This window comes from Panicum virgatum, chromosome 9N, assembly GCF_016808335.1.
Source record: "Panicum virgatum strain AP13 chromosome 9N, P.virgatum_v5, whole genome shotgun sequence".
Classification (NCBI taxonomy): Eukaryota; Viridiplantae; Streptophyta; class Magnoliopsida; order Poales; family Poaceae; genus Panicum; species Panicum virgatum.
Window position 1 is genome coordinate 18844588 of NC_053153.1, and position 19262 is coordinate 18863849.

General features: G+C 48.6%; 2 protein-coding genes across 2 annotated transcripts; one reads left to right on the forward strand and one right to left on the reverse strand.

The window, feature by feature from the left end:
• Positions 1-633: 633 nt before the first annotated feature.
• Positions 634-2342, forward strand: LOC120688553 (cytochrome P450 94C1-like). Its single transcript, XM_039970911.1, has one exon. It carries the CDS (start codon positions 659-661, stop codon positions 2255-2257), a length of 1599 nt encoding a protein of 532 aa, XP_039826845.1. The 5' UTR covers positions 634-658; the 3' UTR covers positions 2258-2342.
• Positions 2343-14081: 11739 nt separating this feature from the next.
• LOC120688554 (myb-related protein P-like) lies at positions 14082-17069 on the reverse strand. The gene is made up of 3 exons (XM_039970912.1): positions 16463-17069; positions 15625-16360; positions 14082-14693 (listed from the first exon to the last, which is right to left on the reverse strand). Exons 1-3 carry the CDS (start codon positions 16832-16834, stop codon positions 14407-14409), a joined length of 1395 nt encoding a protein of 464 aa, XP_039826846.1. The 5' UTR covers positions 16835-17069; the 3' UTR covers positions 14082-14406.
• Between the last annotated feature and the right edge of the window lie 2193 nt (positions 17070-19262).

Below are 19262 nucleotides of genomic sequence, written 5' to 3' on the forward strand. Positions count from 1 at the left end.
CGAATCACATCGATCCAAAATGGTGACCCGAAAGCAATCGTAACCATTATACGCTTTCATTATATAAACGACGAAAGGAGCTGTAGCCTAGTGATTATAGGAGTCTCAGTAGCACCTCAGCTCCTGGGTTCGACTTTCTATGAGCGCGAATATTCTAGGATTTAATGGAATTGTGCATTCAATGGTAGGTGACGTTCCCATCAACAGCGAGAGGATTTGCCGGCTCAATCGGTGAGTGTGCGTGCGTTTTAAGTGTCTAAGTTGTACTGTGTAATCTAAAAAAACATTTCAAAAAGGAAATATATTGTTAAGAGTTAGTTGAGACTCACATGTCATGCCATCGTGCACGGACCAAAACACAATAGTTTTGCTAAGTTGATTGTATAAAAGAAAAACCATTCGAAGAGCCGCCCAAAAAAGAAATACACAACACATCAATCATTGGAAATAAAATGTCAACTTGTCTTGCACCACCTTACGCATGCTCTGGCTTAAGCTACTACTCCTACTGTACTGCTAATATAATTTACTTGTGCAACTTGCAAACCATTGACTTGATCGTCTATCACACATATCATCGTTGATCACCCATAAATGAAACTCATTAAAATCATTCTGCAGCTAGCGCACTCACAAACACAGACCCAAATCGATCGAAATGCCCCTCTCCCTGACCTCATGGCTTTACGACCTTGCCTTCCTGATCCTCCTGCCTCTGCTCCTCCTACCCCTCATCTACCTGCTGTACCAGCGCCGCCATGATCCCTGCAAGAAGCAGCCTCGCGGAGATGATGACCTCAAGGCCTACCCACTCCTCGGGAGGCTCCCACACCTGGTCAGGAACCAGCACCGCTTAGCCGAATGGTCGGTCGGCGTCGTGAAGCGAAGCCCGACGCATACCGCGTCCTTCAAAGCCGCCGGCCTGCCCGGCGTCGTCATCACCGCCAACCAGGAGAATCTCGAGCACGTAGCCAAGACAAGCTTCGCCAACTACCCCAAGGGCGACTACATGCTATCCATGATCAGGGACCTGCTCGGCCACGGCCTCTTCAACTCCGACGGCGACCAGTGGCTGTGGCAGCGCAAGGCCGCCAGCTACGAGTTCAGCAAGCGCTCGCTGAGGAAGTTCATCGCCGACACCGTCCGGTCCGAGGTCGTCGACCGGCTTCTACCGCTGCTGGAGCAGGCCGCGCGCCATGGGCGCACTCTGGACATGCAGCGCGTCTTCGAGTCCTTCGCCTTCGACAACATCTGCCACGTGGCCTTCGGCGAGGACCCGGCGTGCCTCGCCGAGGAGGGCACGGCCACGCCGCCGCAGGCCTCGGAGTTCATGCGCGCCTTTGACGACGTCCAGAACGCCATGGTGGCCCGTTTCCGGCCGCCGGAGAGCTTGCTGTGGCGTCTGAAGCGGATGCTCGACATAGGGTCCGAGAGGCAGGTCCGCCAGGCGCTCGACATCGTCCACGGCTACGCCGACATGATCGTCCGAAGGTGCAGGGAGAGAGGAGAGAGCAGGGACGACTTCCTAGCGCACTTAGTTGCCGCTCGCGGGGATCTCAGCAAAGAGAGCCTCCGGGACGTGGTCACCAACTTCCTCCTTGCTGGGCGCGACACGACGTCCTCCGCGCTGACATGGTTCTTCTGGCTGGTCTCCGGCCGGCCTGACGTCGAGGACAAGATCGTGCGTGAGGTCCGCACACTGCTGCGCGGATCACCAAGATCGTCCTCAAGCCATGGCGGCGGCACGGGCACGACGACGACGACGACGTTCGGCTTGGACGAGCTCCGGGAAATGCACTACATCCACGCCGCCATCACCGAGTCGATGCGGCTGTACCCACCGGTGGCCATGGGCATGCACTCCAGCAAGCGGGATGACCACCTGCCGGATGGCACGTTCGTCGGGAAAGGGTGGCTGGTGAACCACTCCATGTACGCCATGGCACGGCTGGAGAGCTTATGGGGCAAGGATTGTGAGGAGTTCAGGCCGGAGAGGTGGCTCCGGGAAGACGACACGTTCCAGCCAGAGAGCCCGTCGAAGTACCCCGTGTTTCATGTGGGGCCAAGGATGTGCCTCGGCAAGGAGATGGCCTACATCCAGATGAAGTCTATCGTGTCCTGCGTGTTCCAGAGGTTCAGCTTCCAGTTCCTTGGCGGTGAGGAGCGCCCTAGGCTAGACTTATCCTTCACGCTGCGGATGAAAGGCGGTTTGCCGATGCAAGTGACCAAGCGGCCGGGAGAAGCTGCTCTAGGCTAGCATAAAGGAAGGAGGGAGTATCAATTGTTGTTGTGAGTCACTCACTCCCAGGGGCGAATCCAGCAGCAAGTCAAGAGGGGGCTCACTCTCCATTCTCTTTTTCTTTCTCCCCTTCTCTTCGTCTTCCTCCGCGTTTCTTCTTCATTCTTTGGTCCCAAAAATGGAGGGGGCTTAGGGGGTATCCATAGATCTTGGGAAGGTAGCGGGTTTGATCCCCCCTAGCCCCCGATGCAGATCCGCCCCTGACTCCATCTCAAATTGCTGGTCGTTAACTTTTCCAGATATATAGATTTTGCTATGCATCTCGATATATGCTATGTCTAAATACATAATAAAATCTATATATCTATGGAAGATACCTGCTTGAAGTAGTAGTCGCCGGTGCGGAGGAAGCATAACACATTTTTCCTTGGCAATTGAGGAATACAAGCTTTTTTAGTGGTTTGCACATAATTGACACTTTGTACATACATATGCAAAGAAGAAGCAGGTGTATTTCAAGTAGGGATGCAAGTTAGATAATTTTTGGATCATTGAGTCGACCTAAAAAAGTTGATAAAATGAACTAGAATGACATTACGCGTAAATAATTTGAGAGGAGAAATGAACTAGAGTGGCATGCTATCGTAATTAATCAGCTAACCAAAAACAGCAATGGTACCCATTTCCATTCTTACTTCAAGTCAACGCCGGGCCACTGGTAAGCGAATCAACCAACCATGTTATCTCTGACCAAATGCATGTGGATGGTAATCTTCTTTTCCACATAAAAGTTCTCTTGAGGTCAATGCACTCGGTACGCCTGTGTGAATATTAAAGTCAAGCGTGATATATAATCTCAATTATTCAGCACTCACTCTCTTCATCATCTCAATTAAGTAAAACAAAATTAAAAGAAACATCATGTCTTGACTCTTGACCAGCCACCAGAACCCACATATACAACTTGCTTCAATTCGTTTATAGTAGCTTGGAGTTCGTGTCGTGCTTAAACTGCAAATCTGTAGAGTTCAGTTACAACCCTTTGCTGCGTGCTTTGGTTTATGTCGTCACATTCAAACTGTTTCAGTAAATCAGATCCAAACAAGTGACCCAAAAGCAGTCGATATGCGCCTCTATCTCTATCTCTACTATTTCTAAAGCAAGCAATAATTCCAGTGTCCCGAATTTTAATTGGAACCTGGACAAATCAATCGGAATCCTAATCAGAACCCGAACATTACCAATCCGAATCCCCGTCGAAACTTGGACAATCAATACCTCGCACGGTCACGACATGGCTTTTACACATGGTGAAATAGCAAAAAAAAATTGGTGCTCTCATGTAGATCTGGGTTACTCGTAGCAACGACGAACAATGTACTAGTTACATGTAAATGGGCCAAGTCGTATCCTATACTAAGAAAATAACAAAACATTCAACAGTTAAGATGACATATAGGTAAATATGGACATATATATACTAATTAACCAGAGGGAACGGAGCTTACCGCAGCCGTGGAGAGCTCAGAGGAAATGCTGCGGTTGCCTGGGCCGCCGGAGCGCACCTCGAGGACGGAGGCGCCGGCCGGGCCGGCGGGGCGTCGCGCCGGGTGTGCGCTCGCTGCCGGCGGGATCCTCGACCGAAGCAGGGCTAGGCTCACGCTGGCATCGCCCCTTCCGAAACCCTAGACTGCCGCCGCCAAATGAAGAGGAGGAAAGTGCAGCAAGAAGCCGCGGCGTCCCCTGGAGGTGGGGCACGGGTCTTGACCTGTGGGCCCACGAGGGAGAGGCGGTGGAGCACGGCGGGCCCGAGGCGCAGTGAGAGGCGGTGGAGCACGGTGGGTCGCGCCGTGGGAAAACACGGCGGTGCCAGGGAAAACACGGCCCGCATCGGGCGTCCACTCCAGTCACGGCACGTGGCGTCCCAGGAGTAAAGGAGCGCTGAGGGAGCTCCCTCTCCACGGTGTATAGGAGTTAGAGTATTCGGTGGCGCGGGGGCATTCTGGAAATTATGTAGCCAAGTTTGGGGAGTATAAATAATATCCCTCCTTTTTCACTCTACCGTAATGTTTTTTTGGCGAGTATAACATATATTTATACGTTCCCACTTTGTTGTGCTAGCTCTCTATTTCACTTTGTTCTTGGGATTGATTAGTTCGAACTTGATCTGATCATCTATCGGGTCGGGTCGGGTTCGGATCGGGTCACTTTCAGTTTCGGGTCAAAAATGTTGGCCCATTCCTATCCCATGACATGGTCAGGTCGGGTCGGATTTGAGTTGGGTCGGGTTGGCCCATAATTTTGTGTGTAATTTTCGGGTTGGATCGGATTTTTTTGAGTTTCGAGTAAAATATTTCGGCCCGTATCCGACCCGTCACTTGGTCGGATTGAATCGGGTTGGGTTTTCTTCGGACGGGTCGGGTCAAGTTTATCAGGTCGGGTGACTCATGATAAGTCTAGTTCTGAACCCAACAAGAAGTTTCCCGGCCGTATTCTCGATATTGCCTTTTTTTAATTTTTCTTTTGAAAAGCTCCCTTTTTTAACAAGAGGAAAATTCACGAGGTGCAGGTTGCCCAAACAAGCAGCACGGCACGGCCAAATGCCCGCTCGTAGACGGCTGAGGACCGGACCTGATCTTTTTCTTGGGCTTGTCCACAATGACTCGAGCAAGCAGAGCACCTCCGATGGCCACAAGAACATTCAGGAATCGACGCAGAGCCTGACAACCGGGACTGGCCCATGATTCGCTGCTGCTGCGGCACACAATCTCCTGCTGCTCTTCGTACCGGTGGAATTTCGCTTCCTCCGTGCTAGCCTTCCCTTCAAAATTTCAAAACTTTACAAGATTTCTCGTCACATCGAATTTTTGAACACATATATAAAATATTAAATGTAACTAAATAAAATAACTAATTACACAGTTTGTCTATAAATACAACCGAAAGGGCTAATTCTTTTTACGCATCTAAACAAGGGCTAGAGCTAGCTAGCACTACCACGAACAGGACATTAATTCCAGTGTAGTGTAGTACAAAGATAGGCCACGACTCGAACAAAGGCAAAAGAAAAATTGTAAAAAGGAAAAAAAATAAAAGATAAACACGTTTACAAATTACAACCCCTACAGGCTAGGAGCCCAGCTCTAGGTGAGCGCATAGCAGAATACCTAAGCTAGCGGCTGCGGCCTATCGGACCCGTCCATGGCGGTGCCGCTGCCAATGCCAAGGGCGTGGCCACCCACTGACCCACCCAATCGCCCGCTCGATTCGATCGGGATGATGATGCCATCATCCAGATTGGCCCCTGGCGACCGCCGGCACAAGTCACCGCGCGTGCCGCCCCGGCGGCGCACGTCTCGTTTGCGGCGGCGGCGCTGACGCGCGGCAGGTCGTCCCGTCGGCCCTGGGAGGGCGCGCGCGGCCGCGCCGGGTGCCGAACGTGTCGCCCGCGCGGCTGCGGGCCGCTGGCGCACAAGCAGGAGAACGGCTACCGTCGACGCTAGGGTTTTTTTTTCCCGACCGGTCCGGTGATATCGCCGTCCTCCGGTAGCGGTTTACCGGACTGGTTTGACCGGTTACCGGTGGAAACCGGTTGAATTCAAATCCAAATTCAAGTAAATTCAAAAGCTCCCGGACAACCGGTTCCAACCGGTTTACCGGCCGGTTTGACCGGTTTATCGGTCGGTTTGACCAGTTTGAATTCAAATTCAAATTTAAAAGCTCCTGTGCAACCGGTTTACCAGCCGGTTTTACCGGTTTACCGACCGGTTTTACCGGTTTACCGGCCGGTTTGACCGGTGGGTCTTAATGGGCCGGCCTATTTTTTTCTTTTTTTTTTATTTAACTTTAAATCCCCGCAAACTATACTAAATGAACGAATTTTTGAGAAATTTTGACACCATTAAATTCATCGCACCTTGAAATATTTTTAGGAATTTTTTGAAAATTTTTCATTTTTTGAATTTAAATTTAAATTTTAAATTTTGGCCGGTTGGGTACCGGCCGAAACCGGAACCGGCCCGGACCGGTTTGGTTAACCCTGGTCCACGCATGCAAGCACGCGAGAGGTCGTTTCAGTTCGTGTGGGTTACGCGCGTCACCGCCGGCACCAGCGCAGCCAGCCTCTCGTCGACCGTCGCCGTGTCCGTGCGCGACCTGCCTTGGATTCTGCCGTGCCGTGTGCCGGCCACGCACCCGTTCGAGCTGTAACGTACCTGTGGGGGCCGGCAGGGTGGCACGAAGCGACGACCCGGCCGTTTTCGTTTTGCCCAGTACCAGCAAAGCTCTGCCCCCTTCCTCCAGCAGTGAGCCTGACGAGCGCCGCGCCTCTGATCGTTCGTTCACGCGCCGATCCCCTAACGTTGTGGCAGCCACGTTCTTCCCCGGCGGCGGCGGGAGCAGGACGCGGCGGCAGGGCCTCCTCGTCCTCGGCGGCGTAGGGCAAAGCCGCCCTCCTGGACCGCGGACGACCACCCGCGCGCCGCGTCGTCTTCGATCCCCCGCTGGGCCAGTCCCACGTCGCGGCCCTGGTTCGCCACGATGGTGATGGAGCCGTCGATCGCTGCGGCGAAGGCGCTCGCGCGCAGGAGCGGTGTCCCGTGGCCGGCCATCCTTCTTCGGCGCGGCTGCCGGGGACGGGATCGGGGCCGGAGATGCCGCGATCGCAGAGAGAGAGGGAGACGCGAGCGGCTGAGCCGGAGCCCTGAGCGGCGGCGGTTGGCGAGGAGGCTGGAGGCGGGAGGCAGCGCGGTTGGAACCTTGGAGGAAGGGGATCCAACATTCCAACTAAATAGGGGCCCACTCTCAAATCGGACTCGGAACTCAAGTTGGGCCTTCGGAATCGGCGATTCGAGAGCGTAACAACTTGGGCCTTCGGAATCGGACTCGGAACTCAACATTCGCTTTGGTTTCGTTAAGCCAGTGGGGAGGCGCATTCCAGAATTTCTGCCTTTTGCTTGTCGTGCCTCTTAGCCGTGGCCTCCGCCGCCGGCTCCGCCCGTGCCGCGCTGCCAATGCGTCCGCGTTGTTGTTCTCCACAGTGGCATCTTTCCTCTTCAGTCCTCATGCTCGTCATGGAAGGAGACCATCGCGCTGTCCTCAGTCCAGGCGCCACGGCTCCGCTGCGGGAGCCTGGGACTGCTGCTTCGACAGGAGAGTGGGGAAGCAGCTGTTCGGACGAGCGGCGCGTGGACGGGTGCGGACGGCGGCGTGAGGCTAGCTACTGCTCCCTCCGTTCCAAATTATAAATTATTTTAAGAATTTTGGAAAGTCAAACTATATCAAAGTTTGATTAAAATTATAAAGAAAAACTCAAAAAATTATGACATTAAATAGGTGTACAATGAAAATATAGCTAACAAAGAATCTATTAATACTTAATTGGTATCATAAATATTAATATCTTGTTATATAAATTTGGTTAAACTCGAAAAACTTTAACTCTCCAAATTTCTTAAAATGACTTATAATTTGGAACAAAGGGAGTAGTAGCGACGAAGCATAGCGTGAGGAGATGGACGGTGGCAGGCTCCGGAGAGGCACGGTAAACGACGGTGGATCTCAGCCACCGTATATTTTCAAGCCGACGGAACAGGTAGCTCAGGAATAAGTTATTCGTCGCCTATCGTCTTATCTTCTGAGCGCACGACACCTCCGTAATCATGATGTTCTTACGGGAAAGCCACTCGCCCCCTCGGGCTCTGCACTGAGCCAGACGGCTGGGCGCCATAACTAACTAGTTGAAGATCTTTTTACCAAGCAGGTGTTTTCGAGGGGAAGGAAACGTCCTTCCACGGCTTCATGTGCCGGGTCAGGCCCGGTCCGCTCCATGTGGGTGCCCACCTCCGTGGGCGGTTGCTCAGGGCGAGGGGCCACAATCGCGCTCGGCTGATGTTGCCGGCTGACGCAGCTGGTGGGTCCCTACCTCCTTAATCGCGCATGAAACTGAAGTTATGGGGACTCCGTTCCCATTACGCTGACAATGACAAACACATAAATATGGACATATATACTAATTAACCAACCATATGCGGTGGTCACTGCTCACCAATATATATATATATATATACTAGGGTCTTGTTTAGTTGCCTCGTGTAAAGTTTTTGAAAAGGCATCTTTCTATATTTGAAGTACTAAACATAGACTAATCACAAAATAAATTATAGAACTCGTCTGTAAATCGCGAGACGAATATAATGAGCCTAATTAATCTGTCATTGAGGTTGTTTACTGTAGCATTACTGTAGCAATTTACCATCTAATTACGGTCTAATTAGGTTCATTAGATTTGTCTCGCGATTTACAGGCAAACTGTGCAATGCATTTTTTTATTTCGTCTAGATTTAAGTCTCCATGCAGGTGCCGGATTTTTTTTTTGGAATTTTGAATTTTGCAACTAAACAAGGGGTAGGTATCCTCGCATTGGCACTACTGGCTGTGCTGTATTTTTTTTGCAAAGACTTTTTTTTCATATCTGATATTTTCTAAGAAATATAGTAGCCAGTACAAAATGGCAACTTGATATAAACGATCTCTAAAGAATAAAATTACATTGAGGATTTTTATGGCTGTCCTCTTCCTACAATTGTTCGTAGTCCACCTCTTGGTCTGTTTTTTAGAATGTTTTTAATTTTTTTTTAAGAACGAGCTATAAAGTCTTGTCTGGCGCAACTTGGTACAGAAGTTGAACGAGCGCAGCCATGCTGTTTTTGTACCCTACATGCTCCTCTGACATCCGAGCCCATGGGTCAGATGGGCCGGACCGAACTGTACACTCCAAGCTGTAAAAAGACTCTCTGGATAGAAATATTTGGGGAAAAAATCTATATCACTCCCTCAACTATAGAGAGTATACTACATAATTCCCCAACCTATAAAACGGTCTATATCACTTCCTGAACTTTCAAAACCGGTCAAATTACATTCTGGGAATCATGTAACCAAGGTTGGAGAGTATAAATAATACCCCTCCTTTTTCACTCTACCGTAATGTTATTTTTTTATGGCGAGTATAACATATATTTTTACGTTCCCACTTTGTTGTGCTAGCTCTCTATTTCACTTTGTGCTTGGGATTGATTAGTTCGAACCCAACAAGCAGTTTCCCCGGCCGTATTCTCGATATTGCCTTTTTTTTTATTTAAAACAAGAGAAAAATCCACGAGGTGCAGGTTGCACATACAAGCAGCGCGTTATGGCCAATGCTCGCTCGATCTTTTTCTAGGGCTTGGCCACAATGACTCGAGCAAGCAGAGCACCTCCGATGGACAGTGTCGAATCTAACAAACACATCTAGAGTGGGCTAATCTCCCTTCTCATCTTCTTCCTTCTCTTTTTTTTCTACTTCTCTTCTTTTTCTTCATAATTTCTTCCTAAAAATAAATGGAAGGCTTAAGGGGTATCCATTAATGTTGGGGAGGTAGCCCCCCCTGCCGATGGCCACAAGAACATTCAGCAATCGACGCAGAGCCTGCCAACCGGGACTGGCCCATGACTCGCTGCTGCTCTTCCTACCGGTGGAATTTCGCTTCCTCCATGCTAGAGCTAGCTAGCACTACCACGAACAGGACATTAATTCCAGTGTAGTGTAGTGCAAAGATAGGCGGACGACTCGAACAAAGGAAAAAATAAAATCGTAAAAAGGGAAAAAATAAAAGATACTCCCTCCGTTCGGAAATGATCTACGTATTTTGACTAGGAAAAGTCAAACTTTATAAACTTTGACTAATAATTAGTTAAATTATATGTATAATTAGTTTATAAAATTTATGTCAATACATATGTATTCAAAGAGGTTTTGAGATGACATTGAGTTATTCGTAATTGACATTATATTCTGAGTGATTAATAAAAGTCAAACTTTACTTCGAATGACTTTCTCTAGTCAAAATATGTAGATCATTTCCGAACGGAGGGAGTACACGTTTACAACCCCTAGACAGACTAGGAGTAGGAGCCCAGGCTGACAGGCTCCAGGGCTTCTACTGATGACTATATACTGCTAGGTGAGTGCCTAGCTGTTACTATACGAAGTCTTTGTTTAGTTCTCTTCCAAATTCCAAAATTTTATAAGATTCCACAAATCCGCATTATATCGAATCTTTGAACGCATGTATAAAATATTAAATATAGCTAAACAAAATAACTAATTAAACAGTTTGTCTATAATTTGCGAGACGAATTTTTTGAGCCGAGTTAACCCATAGCGGAATAATAATTACCAAATACAAACAAAATACTGCAGTACTTTACAGACTCATTTTTATGCATCTAAACAAGGCAGAAGTACTCCTACGTGGGCTAGTAGCAGAATACTAGCTAGCGGCTGCGGCCTATCGAACCCGTCCATGGCGGTGGCGCTGCCAATGCCAAGGGCGTGGCCACCCACCCAATCGCCCGCTCGATTCGATCGGGATGATGATGCCATCATCCAGTTTGGCCCCTGCCGACCGCCAGCACATGTCACCGCGCGTGCCGGCCCGGCGGCGCACGTCTCGTTGGCGGCGGCGGCGCGGCACGTCGTCACGTCGGCCGTGGGAGGGCGCGCGCGGCCGCGCCGGGTGCCGAACGTGTCGCCCGCGCGGCGGCGGGGCGCTGGCACACAAACAGGAGAACGGCTACCGTCGACGCACGCAAGCACGCGAGAGGTCGTTTCAGTTCGTGTGGGTTACGCGCGTCAACGCCGGCACCAGCGCAGCCAGCCTCTCGTCGACCGTCGCCGTGTCCGTGCGCGACCTGCCTTGGATTCTGCCGTGCCGTGTGCCGGCCATGCACCCGTTCGAGTTGTAACGTACCTGTGGGGGCCGGCAGCAGGGTGGCACGAAGCGACGAGCCGGCCGTTTTCGTTTACTGCCCAGTACCAGCAAAGCTCTGCCCCCTTTTCTCCAGCAGTGAGCCTGACGAGCGCCGCGCCTCTGATCGTTCGTTCACGCGCCGATCCCCTTGCGTTTCCTTGGAGCATCACACGATTCGGTCCCCAAATTCCCAGACGGACCAGTTGTCTCCTTTCACAAACATCACAAAATTCACCGTTGTTGGTAAAGCACGCGTTTTTTTTGGGTCAAGAACGGAACATCTTTTTACATTATTCCTTTTCCTTTCACAAAAAAACCAAACTTTACTAGTTGTAACGTGCCGGATCAGTTTATTCAATTTACGTTTGCTTGGACCAGTCACTCAGTCAAGAACGGACAAGCTAGCTAGAATGATTGCGTCGCCTGCTTTCAATTTTTTTTTGAATGACTTCTAACGTCCCACAGGTTGGAGCGGACGGAAGGGAAACAATTACATGTTGGCTCCTTGTGAAATCAGTAACGCAAAACAGACGTGGGTTGTTCCAAAGTGCCGGCGATAGGGAGCGCAAAAATTGAAAATTGGCACCTTTAAAATTTTGACATGGAAGATTTGTTAGGATTCTTTGAAATCAACAAATTTTAAAATCAACCGGTGCTATTATTCTGAAACACACATATCTCTATACATACCAATACCATACTGCTCTAAAAGCACACTTTTTTTTTCTTCAAAAAAATTGCTGCTGAAAGACATGCATACAAAAGGATGTACAGTACAGCTACAGCACAACCCAAGTTTAAGCTCAGGACGTGGCCCATCTCTTGCTCCGGCTCTCTGACTCTCTCTCAGGGAACAACTGTTAGAAGCTTCTTTTACCCAAAGATTATGCCCGGACGCAGAGGAGCAAGGAGTCACAACAAGAGGAGCCGCTCCAGGGGGAGCAACTTATGGCACAAAGCAAGGAGCAAAGAGTGGGCAACACGTACGTAGCATGGACAGGAACCTGTTCATGCAATCCAACCGCTCCATGTTCTTCGATCGGCCTGTGCTTCATGGGAGACTGGAGACAACCAAACACCTTTGGCATGGTTCGTGCTATTTTCACGACGGATTTATGAGTTATGACCATTGTCCGGCCGGGATTGCGATGATTTTGTTTGGTCTTGTAGTAATTCAACCAGAGTCTTGCTAACTGTTTTCAAATTTTAATGTATCTTACTAGAAATCAGTGTATTTCAAATTGGGAAAAGTCTAATTTTCACCCTCGAACTATCGCAAAAGTCTGATTTGCAACCTTCAACTACGAAACCGGACAACATAAGCCATCCAACTGTCAAAACCGAACAAATTTGGCCCTTGGGTGGTTTTGAAGGTGGTTTTGCATTTAAAAAAATTAAATAAATCTAATTAGATTTGAAAAATCAAAACTAATTCACTTTAAATCAGAAAAATATGAAACTAGTACCATTTTTTTTTCTAAAAATATAACATATCTATTATTGCTCCATTTGAATCTTAGTTATTAAAAATAATATGCATAACTGCAAGTAGCCAAACATTATGAATATAAAAAAATTAGATTTGAATAGCTCACAAGTCATGTGACAATAGATATGTTACATTTTTAGAAAACTTTTGATACCCATCTCATAATTTTTTGACTTAAAATGAATTACTAATAAATTTTTTAGTGTAAAATTGAATATTTATAATTCTCACAAAATTGAAAACCACCTTCAAAACCACCCCAGGGGCCAAATTTGCCCGGTTTTGACAGTTGGATGACCTATGTTGTCTGGTTTCGTAGTTGAAGGTTGAAAATCAGACTTTTGCGATAGTTCGAGGGTGTAAACCGAACTTTTTCCTTTCAAATTACACCAGTATTATAGACCTTGTTGAGAACATAATTTCTTTGATTTTGCAATACACTAGTATAAAAGTACTACTAGTATTTCAGCTATGTTGGCACACAAAGTTAGGCTATAGACATTTATCCAGAATGTTCAAGGCCAGAACTTTTCCTTAGGCCTTGTTTAGATCCCAAAATGTAAAATGCAAAAATTTTGTAAATCGCTTGCATGGTGTACTAAATGTAGTCGAAAAATAAATCGCATTACACAAATGGATTGTAAATCACGAGACCAATCTAATGAGCCTAATTAGGATGTGATTAGACACTAAATTACTACAGTAGCGCTACAGTAACATACTCTAATGATGGATTAATTAGGCTCTTTAGATTCGTCTCGTAGTTTACAGACGATATCTGTAATTAGTTTTGTGATTAGTCTATATTTAATACTTCAAATATTGAAAATTCCCTCCCAAAAATATAAAAATGCAAAATGCAAAATGAATTAAACAAAACCTTAATCTAAAAAAATGTTAGCACATAAAGTAAGCATAGCAGACAACAGGAAAAATAAGCACAAACTGTCTTGGAAAAGGCCTTCTCCACACGGATGTGCAATGTCCGAAGTCGATAAGGATCGTCATGATTAGTGATCCCATTCTCCTATGATCCTATCATAAGGAAGGTAGGTCTAGGTCCTACTGGGATGGCCCTATTCGATCTCTTGACTCTTGTACCTGATCCTACGTACGTGGTTTCAATTCCTGCATTGCCTACGCCCTACGAGAGGCAGCACCTGCAAGCCTGCCAGCTACTCTACTCACAATTGTAAAACTTCAGGCCTAGTTTAGGATGCAGGAATTTCAGACTGATAATGCATTTTTATATCTTGGGAATCTGATACTAGCTTGGGAAATTTGGCTTTCTTGCATTGGGATCAGATTGCTCTAGCCGGAGAAGCAACCAGTCCCAATTTCTGAGAGTTTCAGGTGCCAACCGGATCTCCCCGTCTCCAAAAGACATGGATCACTACCTAGCTCAGAGATATATTCCCTTGTCAGGCTCCATTTTTGGGTAAGTCACCTGAAGGAGACACTGCCTACACCTGAAGGGACCATACTCTCTGGAGAGAGCAATGATAGATGCTTTAGCACCTCCAAAAATTAGATCCAGTAAAACTTCAAGGAAACCTATCTGTAAATAAAAATCTGCCATTGATGATCATTACAAATAAATTGGAAAGAAACATTACTAGACGCTGACGCAAATTCTGATAGATTGCGCAGCTGAGATTGAGTCGGTAGCCAACCAACATAGTCGTCAAGAACGGATCGGAACACAGCAAACAGATTTGTCCATAATGCCTTGGCATCTGGCAGCATCAAGAAAGATTCAGAAAAAAAAGGGACTCTCTCATCAACGAGTTCTTAGAATCATCGGATGTTTTAAGGGCAGCCTCTACGACCGATGGTCTGACACGGCTGCGTCAGGTCGATCCTGCTCCTGCAGTTGCTGCGGGCGATCAGCAGATCCTGGACATGTTGCTCCAGTGGCAGACGCCGTCGAGGCCCCAGTCCTGGTCCGACGGGCTGGCGCCGCCGGCGACCGGCGGCAGGTCTACGCCGAGGTCGACGGTGGACGGGTCCTGGTCGTCGCTGCTGTGCTGCGAGGTCGAGCCGGAGTGGTTGGGCGCAGCTGCCGCCGGAGGCAGCGGCACCGGCACGGTCTCCGCCGCGTTGAGCCTCGGGATCATCATGTCGAACAGCGTACCCATGTCGTCATCCCTATGCTGGCCATCCAATTTGTTCTCTGCAAGAAATTTGAAAATTCATGATGAGCTTTCTTGGATAAATTCATGATGCGAAATGCAGAACAAAGTGGCATGGGTTTTGCAGCTCAATTTGCTCCATGAAAGTTCATATTTGCACCAGAGTGTGCATATTCATGCAGAGGATAGATAAATTAGTCCTGATTTGATTCTATTCTTCACTGATCATGAGAACCTCTCTAGTTATTAGTTAATGTCCAGAAAATATTCCTGGATATGATCGTGCTGATTTTGTTAAAAAAAAACTTGTGCAGAATATGACACCAATGTGACGTGGTGATATGGAAGTTAAGAAGCAATCATAGAAGCACGAAAAAGAAGCATATTAAATCTTGATTAGGTAAATGATAGATAAAGTGGTAGATGAAGTGAGGAAAGAAGAAAGGAAATAAAGGTGTTAAAGCACTTGGCGAGATAAGGTAAAGTAATGATGGAACAAGATCAAAGGCAGTCACTGTCTTGCAAGGACAAAAAGAAGGGAAAGCCCTCTGTAGACTGTACCCGCAGAAGCTTCTCAAACCTTAAAACTACCAAAAAGAAAAAAAAACAATGAAGATTCATCAGATTTTGCCCAGATCCTGAAGTAGTTTAATTCATCAGAGTTAATTTCACCAAGGCACACACACATTTATTCCTATCACGGGCAAGTAAGTGAAATCAGATTAACCAGATGGCGACACTATGTTAAAACTTTGTCCCTTCTGGCTTTTTCAAGAAGTTGGTGGCACCTCGCAAGAGAAAACAAACGGTGATTTTGGACGCACGAACGAAAAGACTCACGCTAATCTGGCGATTCACATCATAATCATGAGCATTTGTTCTCTTCTCCAGCAAAGCAACAAATCGAACTCCGAGTGCATCCAAAAAAGGGAAGGTGTGAGGAATGCTTCACACACGGCATGCACTACTCACCTCTGCCACCATGCCGCTCCAGGACAGCGCCGCCGCCATGGCGCTCGGCGTCTCCGTTCGCCGGGGCCAGCGATGGCGGGTCGACCTTGATGGCGTCGTGCAGCTCCTGCAGCATCTTCTCCAGGCTCGCCGCGTTCTGGTGCTGATGATCCGGCAGCGCTGCGCCGCCGCCGCCGGCGGCGGCGGCCGAGGTCGGCGGCATCGCCTGGCCGAATTGGTTTGAAGGGAGCTCCACTCTGGGGCCAGGGGACGGCGAGAGCGGCGCGAGCCTGCTCTGGTCGGTGCTGCGCACGCCGTAGCCGAGGGAGAGGTCCGGCGTGGCCGGGTGCAGCGGCCTGGTCGGCGTGGACGGGGACACGGGCGACGAGTGCGCGAACTGGAAGTACTGCGCGTTCCGCGCGAACGGCTTCGCCCACGGAGACGACGGTGCCGAGAAGGGCGGCGGGGGGAGGAACTGCACCGCCGTCTGGCTCGTCGCGGCGAGCTGGCGAGCCAGGTCGAGCGGCGCCGGCCGGGAGCTGGTGTACCCGGTCGAGGCGGCGTCGAGCGCCTGGACATTGGCCGCGCCCGGCAGCTGCGGGGACGCCAGCGGCGAGAAGTCGTCGTAGCGGCAGCGCTTGGCGAGCGCGAGCTGGAGCTGCACCTCCGGCGGGTACACGGGCAGGCCGGCGCGCTGGCGGCGCTTGGTCCTCGTGTTCCAGTAGTTCTTGATCTCGTTGTCCGTCCTCCCCGGCAGCTGCGGGCGCGCACCAACCAGAGACAGAGACGCACGCGACACCGGTCACATCAAGAACTCGCAATAAACTAATCGAAGACGAAGTGGGTAGTGTGTGCTTACATGCGCGGCCATGCGCGCCCACTTGTTGCCGAGCTGCGCGTGGAGCTGGGCGATGAGGATCTCCTCGTCGGGGGAGAAGGAGCCCTTCTTGAGGTTGGGGCGGAGGTGGTTGGTCCAGCGGAGGCGGCAGCTCTTGCCGCAGCGCAGCAGGCCGGTGAGCCTCTGCACGGCGTTCCAGTTCCCCTCGCCGTGGCGCCGGACGTGATCCACGAGCATGGCGTCCTCCGCCGTGGTCCAGGGCCCCTTCTTCAGCACCACCGGCGCAGCCTCCTCGTCCTCCTGCTCCACGGCCTCCTCGCCATGGCCGTCCGCCGCCTTCTCCTCCTCCTCCTCGGGTGACGATGTCAGCGCCGCGCCGGGACTCCTCTCCATGGGCGAGGCCGCGGCGGCGCCGGAGGAGGGTCGAGGAGGGAGGAGAGGCAGAGGCACGGCTGCCTGCGGGAAGAGAATGATGGGGCGTGGCCGTGGGGGTGTGCAAGAGGAGATTTAAGGGAAAAGTTGCTAAAAATGGAGGCCGGCGAGCTGGCGTTTTCGGTTTGTGTGGTTTGCAAGTGGTTTTTGCAGGCGAGTCCGTGAGGGGCTACGGTGGCGTTTTCATATTTGTTTGCACTCCACCTCTTTGCTCTCCAAAAGGGCTATATATGGACTGCATAGATTGGAGCATCTGATGCCTGGGGTTTTTGGTACAATGCTTGTGTTCTTGTTGTATGTGGGCGATGGCCGGAGATGGAGGGGATCAGATCGGAGAGCGCCGAAACAGATACGGTGCGCCGAGGAGAATGATTAGGGTTCAATGGTGTCTGATAGTGCCTCCTTCTCCCTGCCAACCATACTAGGACTCAGTAGGAGAATGATGTACAAAAATCTTGGTAGTGAATTTGTAATAAAAAGGTTACCAATATATCAGTCATGCATCTTTGTGTTGTTCATGCATCTGAAAATGTTTAGTTCAAGTGAAATATGTAGTGCAGAAACCATGGAGGACAAGGACCTAAAAGAAGATTCGTGACTCCGCTGTGAAGCTTTGCAATTCAAAATTGAAGTGTGATGTCATCTTGGTGACACGTACGAGCAGTGCTTAAGATGTGCTTCAGTCAAAGCTGTTATTCAGAAGAAAGTATGCTCCTATGTGTCTTTATTTGACTATCAACTGCATCTCCTGCAGCCCATGTGAGAGCAATGGAGCCATGAGTGAAGCAAATGAGTGCACGGCTAATTCAACTACAACCAAATAAGCCTAGATTAAACTTCGCTAAACAGCAAGAATCCAAGACTGGCACTTTATATGCGCACCGTTGTTTAATACAAATTTAATGGTTTTCCTTTAAGCATGGAAACTTTTCCTTTGTTTCATCATGGGGTACAACAAAAGATCTGGCAATATACCAAAAAACGGAGCCGACTGTTAGTGAGGTATTTTTTAGATAAAGGATGAACATCATCCGGCCTCTATGTTCAGGGACGCACACAGCCAATTATTACAAAGTTTTAATACAAGAACCAAAGAGCAAAACCAGTCTCAAACAAGAGAAAATGAAACTAAAGCAAACGGTAATTGTGCTTCCACCCTCCTTGCGCATGTTCTAGAGCGACCATCTCAATCTTTGTAATCAGCGAGGAGAGTGTGTTCTTGGCCTGCTCGTTACGCTGCAACTGCGCCTAGAAACGTAACCAATACGTCCCCTTGAAAATAACCTACATAATCGAATTAAAATTGGTCTTGTTGAAAACAATGTCGTTCCGACTACTACGCCAGATAGCCCAGCAAACCGCAGCAACCCCTACCCAAATCAATTGTCTAATATTAATATGCTGATTAGAGAGCCAGGAACTAAACATCTGGCTGATCGATCTAGGCGGTGTTAAACCGGTAGCAAAAAAGATAACCCTCCAAACCATCCTCGCATAATGGCAGTCCAAGAAGAGATGATTGATAGTCTCATTACTATTACATCCACAATATTTTTGACTTCCTGTCCAATTTTTCCTAGCGAGGTTATCTTTAGTTAAGATTATGCCCCTTTGTAGATACCAGAGGAAAATCTTGATTTTTAGAGGGATCTTTAATTTCCAGATGAACTTATGTCTAAAAGGTGGTTGTCTATCGATAAGATGCAAATACCAAGATCGAACCGTGTATAATCCAGATTTGGTTAAGGTCCATCTAAAGGTATCTGATCCATCCACCAGATTTACATGATCGATCTGGGCTACCAGATCCTGCCATTTGACAAGTTTATTATCCACCAGTGCCCTTCTGAAAGAAATATTCAAGGGTTGTGTAGCCATAACTTTTGCCACAGTAACGTGAGGATCACGTACAATATTAAACAGGGATAGATATCTAACTCTGAATTGCAAAGTGCCTACCCAAATATCGTCCCAGAAACGAGTGTTGCTCCCATCTTTGATATGAAAGGAGCCGCTAGCCAAAACCTCATCTTTAATCATCATAAGACCCATCCAAAAATGTGAGTCATAAGGTTTGGCCTTGACCTGAGTCAGATATTTGGATTTTAGATATTTATTCGCTAGTAACTCCTGCCACATCCCATTGGTATTAAGCAGGTTCACTAGCCATTTAGCCAAAAGGCATTTATTTTGTAAACGATGATCTAAAATCCCTAGCCCCCCTGGTCCTTTGGGCGACACAGGATGTCCCACTTGGCAAGTCGATACTTATGCTTTTCTGAGGATCCTTGCCAAAAAAATCTTGATAAAAAATGGTCAAGATTCTTAAGCACCCCTTTGGGGATCTCAAAAAAGGACATCATAAACATAGGTAAGCTACTAAGTACCG

What these genes read in the sequence shown, in the direction of transcription:
- LOC120688554 (XM_039970912.1), bottom strand. Translation starts at nt 16,834, where the DNA reads ATGGAGAGGAGTCCCGGCGCGGCGCTGACATCGTCACCCGAGGAGGAG. An exon ending in GGGCGCGCATGGCCGCGCAT is followed by an intron (nt 16,361 to 16,462) that starts GTAAGCACACAC and finishes GCGCGCCCGCAG; the next exon opens with CTGCCGGGGAGGACGGACAA. An exon ending in GGAGCGGCATGGTGGCAGAG is followed by an intron (nt 14,694 to 15,624) that starts GTGAGTAGTGCA and finishes AATTTCTTGCAG; the next exon opens with AGAACAAATTGGATGGCCAG.
- LOC120688553 (XM_039970911.1), top strand. Translation starts at nt 659, where the DNA reads ATGCCCCTCTCCCTGACCTCATGGCTTTACGACCTTGCCTTCCTGATC.